The following is a 15843-nucleotide window of genomic DNA, read 5'->3' as shown; positions in this document are numbered from 1 at the left end:
CGTGCGTGCGTGCGTGCGTGGGTGTGCGTGTGCGTTTTAAATCTTTTGCAGACAGCTGCCTAAGGCTAGTTCTGCAGCATCAATCTTCAGCTGCAAAAGCGTTTCCGTTTTTGCCAATTTTCCTAACCCGGCCTCTGCACAGCCTGAGGTAACTGTCACAGTTACTGAACCTGTAGCACTATATGGGTTATCGCTCTGTGGAAGGTGTTTTTTCTGTCTAGAGATCAAAAGAATAATTCTGCACTTCTCCGTCTAGTGGTGTGCGGCCCCTTCCTATCTATCTGCCCCACACCCACACCCACACACACCCACACACACCCCTTCAGCTGGCAGACTCACCCAGGCCGCTTCTTGCTGTGAGACGGTCTGATCATGGCCACCTTAGGGTACAGACCAGCTACAATCACTGCCTTGATCAACTTCTCATTTTCTGAAGGATGAAGAGACAGTTTGGGGGGGGGGGGGGTGAAGGATTGTTACATACACAAGTCACACATCATCCCCTGTGTGACAGTTCATCCAAACCATTGTCAGACAGCTGGACCCCACCCAGACAGCTTGTCTTATCTACCTGAGTTGATGTTGGACTTGGGGTCTTTGGGGTCCGTGCTGCTGACAAAACCCGTCCGCATCAGGTGCTCAGTAAACTGGCCCTTCATATTGTGCAGCATCTGCAAATCAAGCAAGGACAAATGAATTCTCAAAAGGCTGCATGTTCATCAACCGCTAATGAAGCTAATGAAGTGTTTCAGTGCAGGGCTCATGGTCACCCTTGATCAGATACTTGCAAGAAGGGAAGCTTTACATGTTGTGTCCCGGACTCACCTGGAGTGTATTGGCAGACAGGAAGTTGTCCCAGCAGAACTCCCTCTCACACCTGCCGCCATGGCGTTTTGCGTCCTCCCAGCCCTGAACAATCAGCGCACGCCGGTCAATTCAGACAGGATCAATTCATATGGCAGACTTACTATCAGAGACGTGGGAAAATCCAACAAACGAGCGGGTTGCTTTTACCTGGAAGGCATTGACAATAGTGAGGTGGTCACTCTTGGAGTTTCTGGACAGGGTCTTTCTCCTCATGTCCGCCATCTTCTCTTTGCCCTGAGAGGAGAACAGATATATTAAAGTAAATTTCTTGATAGCCTACTTTGTATTGCTCAGGGCCGATGACAAAGGATAGAACCTTTTTTATGTACATAATTAGGAAAATAGCAAAAAGCCCTGATTGCGTGCAACAATATGATGAAGTGTGCGTGTGCATATATAGCTTTGGTGTGTGTGATGTCTGTGCCCTCACCAGAGGTATGAAGAAAGGGTCTTTGAAGCTGAGTGAAGCAGCGATGATGAGCACAGGGTCCAGGCAGCCCAGCAGAGCTCCAAAAAGGATGAGTTTGCCGATGTGAGGCTCCACGGGCAGACGGGCCAGGTGGAAGCCCAGCGGTGTCAGATTCTCCGATTGGTCCAGGGCGTTCTAACACATTAAAAATCATCACAAAACCAATAGAAAATCTGCATATTAGTAGTCGTCAACTAACAAGTGTTCGTAGCTAGTTGTTATCATGAACTAATTCTCATGTTTTATCTTCTTATCTCTTGCACTATGTGCAGAACTTCTTGGGTGCAACCAGGTCAAAGTTAAGAGTTTCTATGTCATTTTAAGTTGCAAGGAGGATCATTAAAGAGCATGAAAGGTATCTCGTATTTGTTCTCCTCACCAGGTCTACGAGGTGCTTGATGGCCAGATTGACAGCCTTTTCAGTAGGAGGGTCCAGGGCTTTCCTCAGGAATGCAGCTACAGCCCCCAGCTTCAATATCTGGACACAACACAATACATGATTAGACAGTCATCAGCAACAATATATAATCATGTTTAAATTCATTCTCTAAGTGCTTGTCGTTTCTTGCTTACATGAAATTGTGGGTGATGCATGTAGCACACAGATTGTGCTATACAGTATACAGAGGTAATACAGCATGTGTATCTACTGCAATGACCCAGTGTTCCCACACGGTTGATTAACGTTTCCTCTAATCTAATCAGCTCTCCTGTCCTGTGTATGTCATGGTTTGGTCATGCATATTGCTGCTGACATGATGTATCTGAGAAACAACCCACACAATGTTATGAGAGTTGGTCATTATGCACATCGCTTCAATTCTCGGTGCCGAGCTCGGCAGAAAATCAATGTGACGATGATAGCAGCTTGTACTAGGAAAACACCCACATTCTCTGGAAGCATTTTGAGTGAGCCAAAAGACTGCATTAACAGGGTTCTTTAAACGCAGCATTCATCCACCAGCAAACTGAAAGAGGAGGGTACGCTAAAGTGAACTATTTCCACAAGCGTAACTACGTCTGAACAGGGTGGTGTTCGAGTGTTGGTGCGTTAAGAGTGTAGAGGGCTGCCAGTGCTGCCACCATGACAATGTTTCTCGCACTTAAAGGAGTGATTGGTGCATTAGTCCGCCTCTCACCCACTAGCTGCATGATCCACATGCTCCCTCTCTCTCTCTCTCTCTCTCTCTCTCTCTCTCAACAATGAACTAGTGCGAGACACACACTCAAACAGTCGTGAGACCGAGCGTTGCAAACAGTGGTGGCTACATCTGAGGGAACTTTGGCTTAATGTTCCATTAGCATGAGCTGAAATATGTCTGAGTGGAGTTTGAGTTTAATTTATTTTTATTTGTTTATTTATTTATTGTTTTGGGGGGGGGGGCAAGCAAAAAGAGGAAGAAATAAGCAACCTAACAGGTAACAGCACAAACACACCAGACGCGTATCCGCGGCTGAAGCAACGCCTTGCGGAGGCCGTTTCATTTCGGCGTCCTTGTTAACAGGGGAGACCAGCTCACACCCATCACGCAGCCTCGCCTCGCCACGCAACATGTGCCAGAGTTTCGGCGTAGGGTCGATTTTTGACGGGTGACGCGAGCGGCCGCGTGCAGCCAGGCATGAAGTCAATACAAGTTGTGACCGGCGCGGGGGCAAAACAGAGCGAGGCGTGGAGCAAAACAGAGCGCTTCTGATGTGAATGGCAAGGCTTCCTGCTCGATGTTTCCTTAACACGCTGCCTCTGAGATGCTTCTGGTGTGAACCAAGCGTAAGCAACCTATAGGAAATAAAAGCGACTATTCATGTAAGAGAATGAGAGACAGAAAAGGGGTGATATGTTGACGTCAAAATGAGAAAGAGCTGGACCTTCCATCTGCTTGACCAGCCAACATAACAAAGGAACAAAACAAAATAAGAGTCCACGGTGAAAAGCATCCATGACCTGATTGGAGCAGACCACATGTCTCCTGGGTCAGCCCAGGATGTTCAAACCCATTCACACACAGCAATCATGTCCACTCGCAGGCCTGCACCTGTCTGTCTCTCTGTGTCTGTGCCTGTCTCACTGCACCTGTCTGTCTCTCTGTGTCTGTGCCTGTCTCACTGCACCTGTCTGTCTCTCCCCACATACACAACCTGTCTGTCTCTGTGTCTGTGTCTGTGCCTGTCTTACTGCACCTGTCTGTCTCTCTGTGTCTGTGCCTGTCTCACTGCACCTGTCTGTCTCTCCCCACATACACAACCTGTCTGTCTCTGTGTCTGTGCCTGTCTCACTGCACCTGTCTGTCTCTCTGTGTCTGTGCCTGTCTCACTGCACCTGTCTGTCTCTCCCCACATACACAACCTGTCTGTCTCTGTCTCTGTGTCTGTGCCTGTCTTACTGCACCTGTCTGTCTCTCCCCACATACACAATCTGTCTGTCTCTCTGTGTCTGTGCCTGTCTTACTGCACCTGTCTGTCTCTCCCCACATACACCTGTCTGTCTCTCTGTGTCTGTGCCTGTCTTACTGCACCTGTCTGTCTCTCCCCACATACACAACCTGTCTGTCTCACTGCACCTGTTCTGTCTCTCCCCACATACACCTGTCTGTCTCTCTGTGTCTGTGCCTGCCTCACTGCACCTGTCTGTCTCTCCCCACATACACAACCTGTCTGTCTCACTGCACCTGTTCTGTCTCTCCCCACATACACCTGTCTGTCTCTCTGTGTCGGTGCCTGTCTCACTGTTTGTCTCTCCCCACATATACACAACCTTGATCTGCAAGCAGAGCTCCTCCAGTGGCGTTCTCATGATCTCTGGTAATTGATAGGCATCCAGCAGGCTGGCTCTGAGGCCGTTGTACAGATGAAAGCATTTCCCTGGACACACCCTACAGAGAAGACAAAACGTGTTATGTGACAGTTATGTCAGCCAGTGCTGTGGCAAGGGGGCGGGGCTTCATTTAAAATCAATGGAATGAAACCACACACAGTTAAGGGCTCCTGCTAATTGGGTTTTGCTGCAGATCGATGGCAATGCTAACAGAACAGAGCGGTTTTGAACGAGCCACAGACTGGAGACAGCCAGGGAGAGACAACCCTTTGCCTTCCTCAATGTTTACAGATGGGCAGGATGGAAGGAGTCGGGTGGCGGGGAAGAAAAAGAGGGAGAGATGAGACAAGATGAAACGACAAAGAAGGAATGGTCTTCCTGATTTATAGTCACACACGCAAAGACAATATACAGTGTGCTTCTTTCATAACACAAGAGCACACACACACACACGCACACACACACGCGCCTACCTGCCGGCACGTCCTTTCCTTTGTTTGGCATTGGCCAGGCTAACCCACTCAGCTGCCATGGTGCTGATGTTGTTGTTGGTGTCAAAGTGGGTCTCCTTAATCTTCCCTCCATCTATCACGTACACTACGTCATCTATGGTGATACTAGGAGGCAGAAAGAGAGAGAGAGATACATACATACAGGGAGAGAGACATAACAGAAGGACATGTTATAAAAACAGGTAAAAGTGGACTCTATAAAGCAGATTGTCAAGAATGCAGATTCTTGATAGACAGAGAAACACACACACACACACACACACACACTCATCAGTCATTCAGAGGTAAAAAAAAAAAAAAAAAAATTTAGCCATTTTTAAAAGTGTGGTGTCTATATATAGCAAAGTGATGGGAGGAGAGACAGTGCGGTGAGTTGTGCAGTCTCTTTGATTTGCTCAGTGCATGCTTGCATGTGCCACGTGTGCTTGTGTGGGTCTGTGAATGCATTGACAAACGGTCTGTCACCGAGTCTGTGTTTTCCATCCTGACTCCTGAGCCAATGACAGCATTCATTATCAACAACAGAATTGTCTGCTATTAGTCCCGAAGCTGCTGTATCCATTAATAACTGGGCCCAACCAGTCTGTCACATAAATGTGCGTGCACATGTATGCACACACACACAAATGCAGGTTGTTTTCTACACTTTCAGCAAGCACAAAGTAACAAACAATAATTAATTCATTTATTTTATATAGCGCTTTTCAATGACCCAAAGACAATACATAAAACAAGACAAATAGAAACGAGCAACAAGCAACAAATACAAAAAACAAACAAAAATAAACAATCAACAGGCAACGGTTACAAATAACAATTAACATGTCTATACAGAGATATATGGAAAACAGAGGGGAGGGGAGGAGCGTGTGGGAGGGACAGGGGAGAGAGGGAAGGGGAGAGGGGGGTGGCGAGGGTGGGTAAGGGTAGGGGAGGTTGTAAGCATGGGAACACAGGTAGGTTTTTAGTCTTTTTGTTTAGAGGTGATAATGCTGCCTGTAAAGCTACAGATGATAACTTTATCGTTACACTAATTAGTGCAGTAACGTTGCACGTAATGGACGCATGGCCCATGTGACCGCGGTGGTCACAATGTAACGTTAATAAAGCGTGCGAGACCTCGCGGGGAAACCAACGAGGGACAATTTTGTGACTCGAAATGTTGCCGCTACTTCCGCTCTGGACCAGACAACGAGTTCAACAAAGAGGGAACAGACACACGGGAGTTATTTGCATGGCGACAGTGCCCTCTAGCGATTATATAGCGCAAATGTGGTCCAAAAAAACACACAACAGGTTAAACACGATTTAAACACGATTTTTTAAACACGATTTCAGATGGACAAGCCCGTCTTTTATTATCACACGAACACTTCAACACATGCATGCGGCCACAACACACACTCATGCTGACGGTGGCCGGTGAAATTTGTCCTCTGCATTTGACCCATCCAGGCTTGTCCTTTCCTCCAGGGGGCAGGCCAGGAGCAGTGGTCGCTTTTTCTTTCCAGCGCCCGGGGACCAACTTCAGATGTTGTCGTCACTGGTCGGATGACGATCTTCTGCATGTTTTTAGTGGGGGGTTATGTACGGAGGAACCCCCTGGGGAGTACGGGGAGAACATGCAAACTCCACACAGAAAGGCCCTTTTGACGAGATAGCCCACCTGGGCAGTAGGCACTGAAGATATGGGGGGGGTCACAACTCCAGCGCCCACAGCGTCCCAGGCGAGAATCAAACTCAGGACCTTCTAGCCGTGAGGCGAAAGCGCTACCGACTGCGCCACCGTACCCCTTAACTGGTTACACGGTGCCAAAAGGTCCCGTGTACACCTTTAGAACATTTTGTAACCGTTAACACCCCTAGTATTTCCCGCATCTCTTTACCGCAGCTAGTCGACGCTCCAAGCCAGCAGGCAGCACTCTTGCCTCAGCATGTCCACACCGCCTGGTTCTCTCCAGATCCCACTCGCGTAGCGCCAGAAGACGCTCGATTTGGGGGCGGAACACGGCAGGATTGGCCAACGCCAACTCCAGTCCCCAGAACTGTCAAATCAAATCATCGACATGCTATGGCCCGCCTCTCAACCCTCTTTCATCGCAGGCAATATGTGTTTTCAGTCTGATACGTCACCGACCCTCTCTGAGACCCAGTTCATGTGGTCTTTAAGTTTGAGGAAGTTGCGGGTCGGCCAGGTTTTTATTGCGGAAATGCAGGTTTCAATGTGGGTGAGGGGTGGGTTCTGAATGGTGAGAACAAAGGCTGGACAAACACACACAACCCACCCACTCACCCCCACACCCACTCACCCCCACACACCCACCTGGTCTCAGCTATATTGGTAGCAATCACAATCTTCCTGACTCCAGGAGGAGGCCTCTTGAACACCTGAGGGGAGAGAAGAAGATACGATTGGACTTTGCTGGCGTTGAGAAGGGAATGAAGCATGAGAGAGAGAACGAGAGAGACAATAGACAGTCAGGGATACAGACAGAGGGACAGAAAGAAAACGACGCAGAGAAAGATAGTTTGAAGAATGCTGACCTGGGTCTGGTTAACAGTAGGCATCAGGGAGTGCAGAGGGATGATGACGAACCGGTCTGACACAAGAAGGGAAACATTTATTAGTTTGTTTAACAGGGACAATGGACAGTTAGTAACTGTCATACAAAATATATAATATAATATACATACAAAAAAGCATAAACAAGGTGTGTGTGTGTGTTTGTGTTAAAGCTGCATTCAGTGATGTTTTTGTGTTAAAATAAGTGTTAAATGACTCTACATTCTGACAGCAATCACTGAAATAGTGTTTGGTCAGTGACTTGAAACCCCCCACCCCCCGCTGTACTCTATCTCTCTCCTGTAGTCCTGCAGGCAGGGCGGACGTATCTCTGCATTCGATCCAATCTATCTCTGATTGGATAGTTTGAGGTCGGCGCCAATTTTCATCCAATCAGAGAAAAGTTTACATTTTCTGAGAAACAGAAGGTCCAATCGCGATGCCTAAAGGACTATATGTATTTTTTCACCCCGAATCCAATGCCCCCACCCGTGAGTCTCTATAGTGGCTTTTAAACATGAAGTCTGGATCATGTCTGGCTAGCCAGAACAGGATATTTTCCAGTTTTACCTTTTTAAACATGAGGGGTCTTTGTTTAGAAACAACTGGATATGAGCCGTTTTTTCTGCCAGTGGGCGGGGGGGGGGGGGGGGTGCGGTAGCATGTATCGATAACAAGAAATGTGATAGGAAACAGCTTTAGCGAATCTTTAACCAAACTCCATTCATAAACATGTTGTTTTAACAGAGGGTCCATTCCAACAATTCAGGCAATACGAGGGGTGGCATTGTGAGCGCAGTCAAAATAGTGGTCGCACCGTCGTCAATCACTGTGGGTGATTTATTTTACAAGTGGCATTCAAGTCATATCTGACTAGTTTTAAATTGATTTCTCCCCACAAAAGTTAGGCTAGGCCTATGTCTCGATATAGGCTGTCAGTCAGTCAGCTCCTCTCCTCTCTCCGCAGTGTGGACGCTCACAGTCACACAACACTGCCTGCCTCAAATGGCTGCCTCACACAATAGACTTGGCTGCATCCAACTCGAGAAAACTTCTCAGAAGTGACTAACATTAGCAACAAATCTGGAGACTTTTTCTGACATGGGAATGATGGGATTATTACCAGCAAGCAGCATTAAAAGCAGGCAATGACGATAGCTGGGTAAGTCCCGCTAGCATCGATGCTAAGTAGTTAGCAAAGTAGCCTACAGCAAGAGCGCAGCTGAAGCTAATTAATATGGACGTTAACATCCATATAATATATAGCCATGTGTTTGCGCGATGACATCATGTATTGGCGATGTCAAAGGGTGGCGATTGACGATCTGACTGAGGTCAAGATCGCGCAACTCTAGTAGGCTATCATCTCTCTTGTTGCATATTTAAACTGGCAGATGGGGGATTCAACTTTTAGTTGTTTACTCACCTATATTGGCTCTCTTCCAAATAATCCAGCCACGTAACTAACGCTACGTTCATTCATGAAAATAATGATGGGACATTAATGGTTTGTAAAGTGCCACCACGCGCCCACTCACACATAACAGCGAGATGATCTGGATCATGACCTGCCAGAGTTAAACAGCAGGCGCTTTTGCGCTAATGCGGATCCTACACCGGGGACCAAGATGAATATGATACGGACTCGCGGGAGTGCGCGTAGGCCGGCTAATTGTTGTTTAACATGCAGGCCAACCGGCTAGGAGCGGGTTATAATATGGATTCCACTACATGTTAAGAAGTGGCTTATGAGTTACGGTTGTGGAGATAGTCTGCCCTGCCTGCAGGACTACAGGAGAGAGATAGAGGACAGCGGGGGGTTGGGGGTTTCAAGTCCCTGACCAAACACTATTTCAGTGTTTGCTGTCAGAATATAAAGCCATTTAACACTTATTTGAACACAAAAACATCGCTGAATGCGGCTTTAAGGCTATCTCTACTATATTAATACTATAAACTTGATTCCTAGGGTGGAGACTCTGGAGATGTGCCAGTTATGCAGTTATGGAAATCGCACACTCGACCGCTTCGCGGGCACGCATACAGTACGCAGCTGCGCGGCCTTGCCTGCTCAACTGGCATGGGCGGCACACGATTGCTTAACTGCGCATTTAGTTGCTCAATTGAGATCACTGATGACATCACAAATCTCTCCCTCTCTCCCGATGTGAGCATGTGCAGTTGAGGGGAATCAGTCCAATAACATAACATAGTGCAAACTTCTGTGGTGTTTTATGGCAGTTGGGATCCTTTGTTGCATTACCGCCTCCTTCTGGATTGATCCATCCACTGTTTCCCTGTATACATTCTGACTAAGATAAGATCACAGTTGGCAAAATTGCAAATGCATTCAACACACACACACACACACAACAATGGATGGATAAATCCAGGAGGCGGTAATGCAACATAAAGGATGCCGAGTGACATCATCACTGATGATGACATCACAACTAGGGATGGGACCGATCCGATCCAGTATCGGTATCGGGTGCCGATACTGACGTAATTCACGGATCGGATATTGCCGATCCACGTGCCATGTGTGCCGATCCAGCATGGCTACGCTGAGCCCAACGTGGCATGAGACACGATTCCGCTCCAGAAATTCCATTCCACACTTGTGTCCCCCCCCCCCTGATTTTTTTATCCCATTTTTATCCCCCATTAGTGCTAATTCAATTTATTTATCCTGGTTGCTACTCCACCCTCTGCCGATCTGGGGAGAGCCGAAACTGGCTCCGTGCTTCCTCCGAGACATGGGCAGTTAGCCAGCCGCTTCTTTTCACCTGACAGGGGAAGCTTCACCGGTAGGACATAGCACGTGGGAGGTTCACGCTATTCCAACCAGTTCCCCTCCCTCTGAACAGGCGCCCTTAACGACCAGAGGAGGAACCACATTAACAACCAGGATATTGCATGTTTTGGTGAAGGGGGTTCCTATATGAAGGAAACCCCCGGGAGGCACGGGGAGAACATGCAAACTCCACACAGAAAGGCCCTTTTGACATTCTACACTTGTTACCAGTGGGCAAGCGTAGCTCCTGATCACGGAAAAACTCGGGTAACTCCCATCTCACGTGAGGTGCGGGAGGACTCAAGCCATTCCCTCCCACTCTGCTGACGAAAAATCAAGATGGCGACGGCCAACGTTTGAACTCCGCCAGGGAGAAGAAATGTAATGGGCTACGTCCATATTATTTATGTCTATGCTTGTTACGTAATTTTGTGTCTGTGTGTGTACCTGAGTGGAACATCTGCTGAGCCATGAGCAGATCATTGAGACTGCTGATGTCTGCCCAGCCAGGCAGGAAGATCAAGATGGCTCCTTCCTGTCAGACAAAGACATGAAGTTGACTGACCAAACCAACAGGGGGCACAACTAGAAATAACTAGAAACCGCCCACAGGAATAATCATCAAACAGCCATTAGCCAGAGTAAAAACAATTCCTCGAGTGAGCAAGGTGCCCGTGCCTGAGCCAAGGCAGAGGATGAGGTGGAGATGAAGAAGACTCTGAGCTCCAGACCTCTACAGTCAGCCACGCAATAGGTTGCAGACACCCTGTGACAGCTGCATCGCCTTACTACAGAACCTCTGGCTGTCATTAGCATGGCGACATGCTTCTTTTCTGATTGGGAACAAAAAACAATTCTTTCTTCTTTATGTTCCATCAAGTCGCTTGCGACCCTTGGTGACTCTATAAATTCCCGTCCTCCAACTGTCTCTCTGCTGTACAATAAGATGTTTGTCTTCCCCACCCACGGTCCTCTCCCATCATGGTGTCAATCCATCTTGCTTTTGGTGACGTCACCTGGAAAACAGACACACACAAATGCAAGTGGGAAAAACACCAGGCGATAATGCCGGCTAATAGAGTTGGCGGTATTCCATTTGCCATGAGCCATTTGTCAGTCATTCCACCAACAACAGCATCAGATTATGCTACAACTTAAAAACTAGAAATACCTCGAGGTTGTATGCCTCCGTCAAAAAGTCAGCAGTCTACATCCATGTCAGTGCAGACTCATACAAGCCCAAATACCTTGAAGCCGCAACCCTCACAGCGTTGTCCTCTATCATCTGCAGCAAATTTATTTCCACAGTGGCCGTTATAAAAAGTATTTCTAGTTCTTGAATCTGCAGCACTCCTTCCTCCATGGTGGTATCCCAGAGGTGTCAGTCACACTGTCAGTTTCTTTCGTCCTTTCTGATGGCTTTTCTACCTCATCCCCAGGTCCTTAAGAAGTCCACCAGCCCGATTCACAAAGGCCAACATATACATTGCTCCAGCAACCTTATTGAGGAAGCATACCAGCAGTATCCCCCACACCAATAGCCTATACCCGCTGGAATTCTCAGTGTAGTAGCAGCCCATGAAGCCCATGACGAGCAGCTCAGCGCCCACGAATATGAGCGTGGTGTTCACGTTGGTCAGCTGGGACAGTGTGGCCGGAGCGTCCCACAACTTTTGCACTATGCCCATCAGAGAGGAGCTGTCCACCTTTAGCCACACCCCCACAAGCAGGATGGCTACTCCATCCACAAAGATGCAGCAATTGAAGATGAAGATCATAATTTTTAGAAAGCGGGAGCAAGACATGGTTCGTTTGCTGGTTCGACCATCACCCACGGAGGGCAGGCCGGGCACAACAAGAGACTCAGACGACTGTTTGGCGTCAGTTTTACTTTGTAGCGGATAGCTGAAGTTTGTCATTGTTAAATTTCAAGGGGTTACCCAACTTTTATAGCCTCAGTCGGGAACGGTTTATGACATGACCGATGATGTCACAAATATCTGACAAAATTATCCCAGCCGGGAGGGGTTATCACATCACTGATGAGTTCACCATGCCTATGACATCACTAGCCCATGCGGGGGGGGGGGGGGGGGGGGGGGGGGGTTATCACATCACTGAAAATGTCTCATGAGGTCTGAAATCGTCAGTGCTTTATGACATCACTGATGATGTCAATGTCTAGGACCTCATTAGCATAGGTCTCTGGCATCATCAGTGCTTTATGACATCATCAGTACTTTATGGTCACTGATGATGTCACAATGTATCTAACCTCATTAGCATATACGGTCTATGACATCATCATTACTTTATGACATCATTGATGATGCATCTGTGGCCCAATCATCATACTATAAGCAATGTTCTCTTTTGTGTCTGAATCTGTGATTTGTTATGTCTGTTTTTATGTCTGTTCTTTAGAGCTGCACTGAAACAAATTCCAATCAACTCTGTTGACATGGCAATAAAGTATTGAATCTTGAATCTTGAATCTATGTTGCGGTCGTAAGTATTGCACATCTATACTATAATTCCAGCAGTGTCCGTGTGTGTTTGTCAGTATGTCTGGCAAGTGGCTGTGTGTCTGTGCAAGTGTCTGTGTGTCAGTATATCTTTATGTCTGCGCACAAGTGCCAACTGTGATGTCATCAGTAATTCCAGGAGTATGACATGAGTGATAATTCCAGTGATAATTGTGTGTGTCAGTATGTCCGCGCAAGTGTCTTTATGTCAGTATGTATGGCTAGTATGTCTGTATGTCTGTATGTCTGAGCCAACTGTGATGTCATCAGTCTAAGTATTCCAGGAGTGTCTGTCAGTATGATGTCATCAGTAATTCATCAGTAATTCCAGGAGTATGACATGATTGATAATTCCAGTGATGAGTGCCTGTGTGTCATTGTGTCAGTATGTCCACGCAAGTGTCTGTGTGTCAGTGTGTCTATGTCAGTGTGAGAGTATGTATGTCAGTATGTCTGCGCACAAGTGCCAACTGTGATGTCATCAGTCTAAGTCCCCCCTCTTCTTGCTTCTGTGATTATGTCATCGGGGATGATGTCATCGGTGATGTCATCAGTTTAAGGCTATAAGGCTATTATAGCCCCACGGGTAATTACACTAGTTACTTTAAAAACAAGCGCTATAAATTATGCCAGAGAGCCGGCTACCGGCCACTGATGACGTCATTTGTCACAATGTCTCCCTCTCTCTCTCCCTCAGTCTGCAGCATGCAGTAACGTAGTGTATCAGCTAGGGCTGTCCTCTAAAAGTCGAATAGTCAAATCATCAGTCGACGGAGATTTAAATTCCAATCTTAATTTCTTTGTTAATTTATTATTGTTTAGATTTATTTAGGCCTATCAGTTTTTGAGAAATAGTCTAAAGAACTGGATAGAATAGCCCTAGGCATTTGTTTATTCATGTAGGCTACATGTTTTAATTTTCAAAAGGTGAAATAAAGATTTGGCTATAAGGGCTTAATTGTCTCCTGCCTGTCTCATTATTCAGACAAATCCATTATCCAATAGCCCGACGTTGGAAATCCAAATCCTACATGATCATATACAGTCTCTTATTGATTTTTAAATGCTCAAAATATATCCCCATCAATCACTCTGTTGCATTAATATGGTCAAAATAATTACTATATATACTATACTTTTGTTTTGTTATTTTTATAGAATAGTCGAAAATTCGTATTGGGACAGTCAAATTCGATTAGACTGGCAGAATTCTGAGTCGAAGACAGCCCTAGTATCAGCGTAAGTACTCTCATGGGTCTGGCATTGAGACTAGGGCAGATGCAGCGAGCAGTCCAGACAGCAGTGCATAGAGACACTGCAGTACACAACTGCTTCAGCGCCCCATTTTCTAAAACACAGACACCACAATAATGGCCCTAATTTGTCACCATCTCAACAATCTGTCTGAAATATAGACATCAATACCAACCAAGAATGATAACTTGTCAGCCTGAACACTCAAAGGTTGTGTAAAAAAGCTGTGTAAAATGCAGCCATAATATTTAGTGTAGCCCAATGAATCAATCATGTATAAAACGTTTCTGACAATGCTATTTTACTTCATCAAATAAACTAAATTTAAACCAGAACGACCGCACCGTGGATATGCCTCCGCCAACAAGTAAGCAGTCGACATCCATGTCTGTCCAGACTTTGAAGTTTGACCACCAAAATCTAATCAGTTCATCTTTGAGTCCAAGTGGACTTTTGAGCCAAATGTGACGAAATTCAGTGAAGGCCTTCCTGACCTTTGACTACCAAGATGTAATCAGTTCATCCTTGAGTCCAAGTGGAGGTTTGAGCCAAATTTGACAAAATTCCATCAAGGTGTTCCTGAGATATCACGTTAACGAACATCGGACGGACGTATGGACAGACGTACGTACGGACTAGGGTTGGCACGATGGACGATGGCATCGACCATTGTGATGGGCCGGCCCCCCATCGACCTCTGAGCCTTCTACATCGGATCATCGTAATTAATTATCTGTTCGAATTACAATTTGGCCATTTTAATAATAAAAAATAGCAAGTCCACTTACCGTGACGCGTGGGGGACACGCCGGCGGCATTAAACGAGCGCACCCAGTTCAGACTCAGAGAAGCCTCCCTCCCCCTCCTCCGCTCTAGTGCTTCTCTGAACAGGCTGGAAACTTCACGTTCTTTCCTGTTTTCAACCCAAAGTGAGTACAAGCCTTCAACTGTGAATTTAACTCGCCTGTTTCCAAAGTGAAAGTTGAAGTCGCTCCAGCAGTAGCTGCCGCTGCTGCTACTGCTTGAGTGGCCTGGCTCTGCGCAGTAGTAGCCTGCCTGTCGGTCTCATGAAGAGCTCAGCTGTCCTGCTGTTAACGTGCATTGCAGCGGCGGATGGCATCAATGACGATGCCATCGTCAATCACGATGTTTGACTGTGAAACAATCACGATGGATATTTGGTTGACATCGCACAACCCTGGTACGGACAACTCGAAAACCATAATGTCTCCGGCATAACAAAAAATATCTTCCGGACGATATTAAGGAGGTTGAAAATAGCCAGACCCCTCTTTCAACTGGATAATAAAGGGAATGTCTTCATTTCCTGAAAGCAGGAACAAGGGGAGAGGAAGAACGGACATAAAGAGAACCTCCTGGGCCCTGTGCTCCCCTGCCTTTTCATTCAAGTCCATTATTACTACCAGCGCCCAAACACTGACAGACACCCTGTGTGCGTGTGTGTGCGTGTGCGTGTGTGTGTGCGTGCGCGTGAGATGAGCAGGCATTGTGCCTACAGTAGTTACAACCTACAAGAAGCACATGGCCAGACACACCAAACATTACAGAAACCCTCTGATTAATGGCAGTTTAAAACCAAGTAATAGAAAGCACAGCAAACTCTGCAGTGTATAGCTACTTAGCAGACCCACACAGAGAGGGAGAGAGAGAGCTAGAGACAGAGGCAGAGAGGCTGCGCTCCGATCGGCTAGTCGTTCCCAGTGAAGTGGACTGCACAGGGTATTCAGACATGTGAAGTAATATGGCTGAAAACCCTGTGCAGTCCACTTTGCTGGCAACGACTAGCCGATGGGAATGCAGCCACTGTTGCAGGCATTGATGAATGGCTGCCATGTCATCTCCCTAGGTGTGTAATAATCACACACCCCAGCCTCATAATTAACCAATCATCATCACAGTTGAAAACCTTGGCAGACAGCCCATAGTCTTGGATCAGAATGCCGTCACAGCCAATCAGTCGGTTCCCTCTCGGCCGTTTTTGACAAATTCGGCGAATCAGCTAGCCGACTGGCACAGGCTTGCC

General features: G+C 46.8%; 1 protein-coding gene across 1 annotated transcript in view; it reads right to left on the bottom strand.

The window, feature by feature from the left end:
- dhx36 (DEAH (Asp-Glu-Ala-His) box polypeptide 36) overlaps positions 1-15843 on the bottom strand; it is a 41338-nt gene that overhangs the window by 8579 nt on the left and 16916 nt on the right. Inside the window, exons 12-22 of the mRNA XM_083637453.1 lie at positions 10468-10555; positions 7205-7260; positions 6984-7048; positions 4622-4765; positions 4089-4206; positions 1716-1814; positions 1298-1471; positions 1015-1101; positions 826-909; positions 572-671; positions 340-430 (exon numbers count right to left, since the gene is read on the bottom strand). Of these exons, the coding sequence (XP_083493579.1) occupies positions 340-430; positions 572-671; positions 826-909; positions 1015-1101; positions 1298-1471; positions 1716-1814; positions 4089-4206; positions 4622-4765; positions 6984-7048; positions 7205-7260; positions 10468-10555 (1106 nt within the window). The remainder of the gene's footprint in view (positions 1-339; positions 431-571; positions 672-825; positions 910-1014; positions 1102-1297; positions 1472-1715; positions 1815-4088; positions 4207-4621; positions 4766-6983; positions 7049-7204; positions 7261-10467; positions 10556-15843) is intronic.

Source organism: Poromitra crassiceps (genome assembly GCF_964638095.1).
Source record: "Poromitra crassiceps genome assembly, chromosome: 5".
NCBI lineage: Eukaryota > Metazoa > Chordata > Actinopteri > Beryciformes > Melamphaidae > Poromitra > Poromitra crassiceps.
Note: the sequence above shows the minus strand (reverse complement) of the source record. Positions and strands in the feature narration are given on the sequence as shown.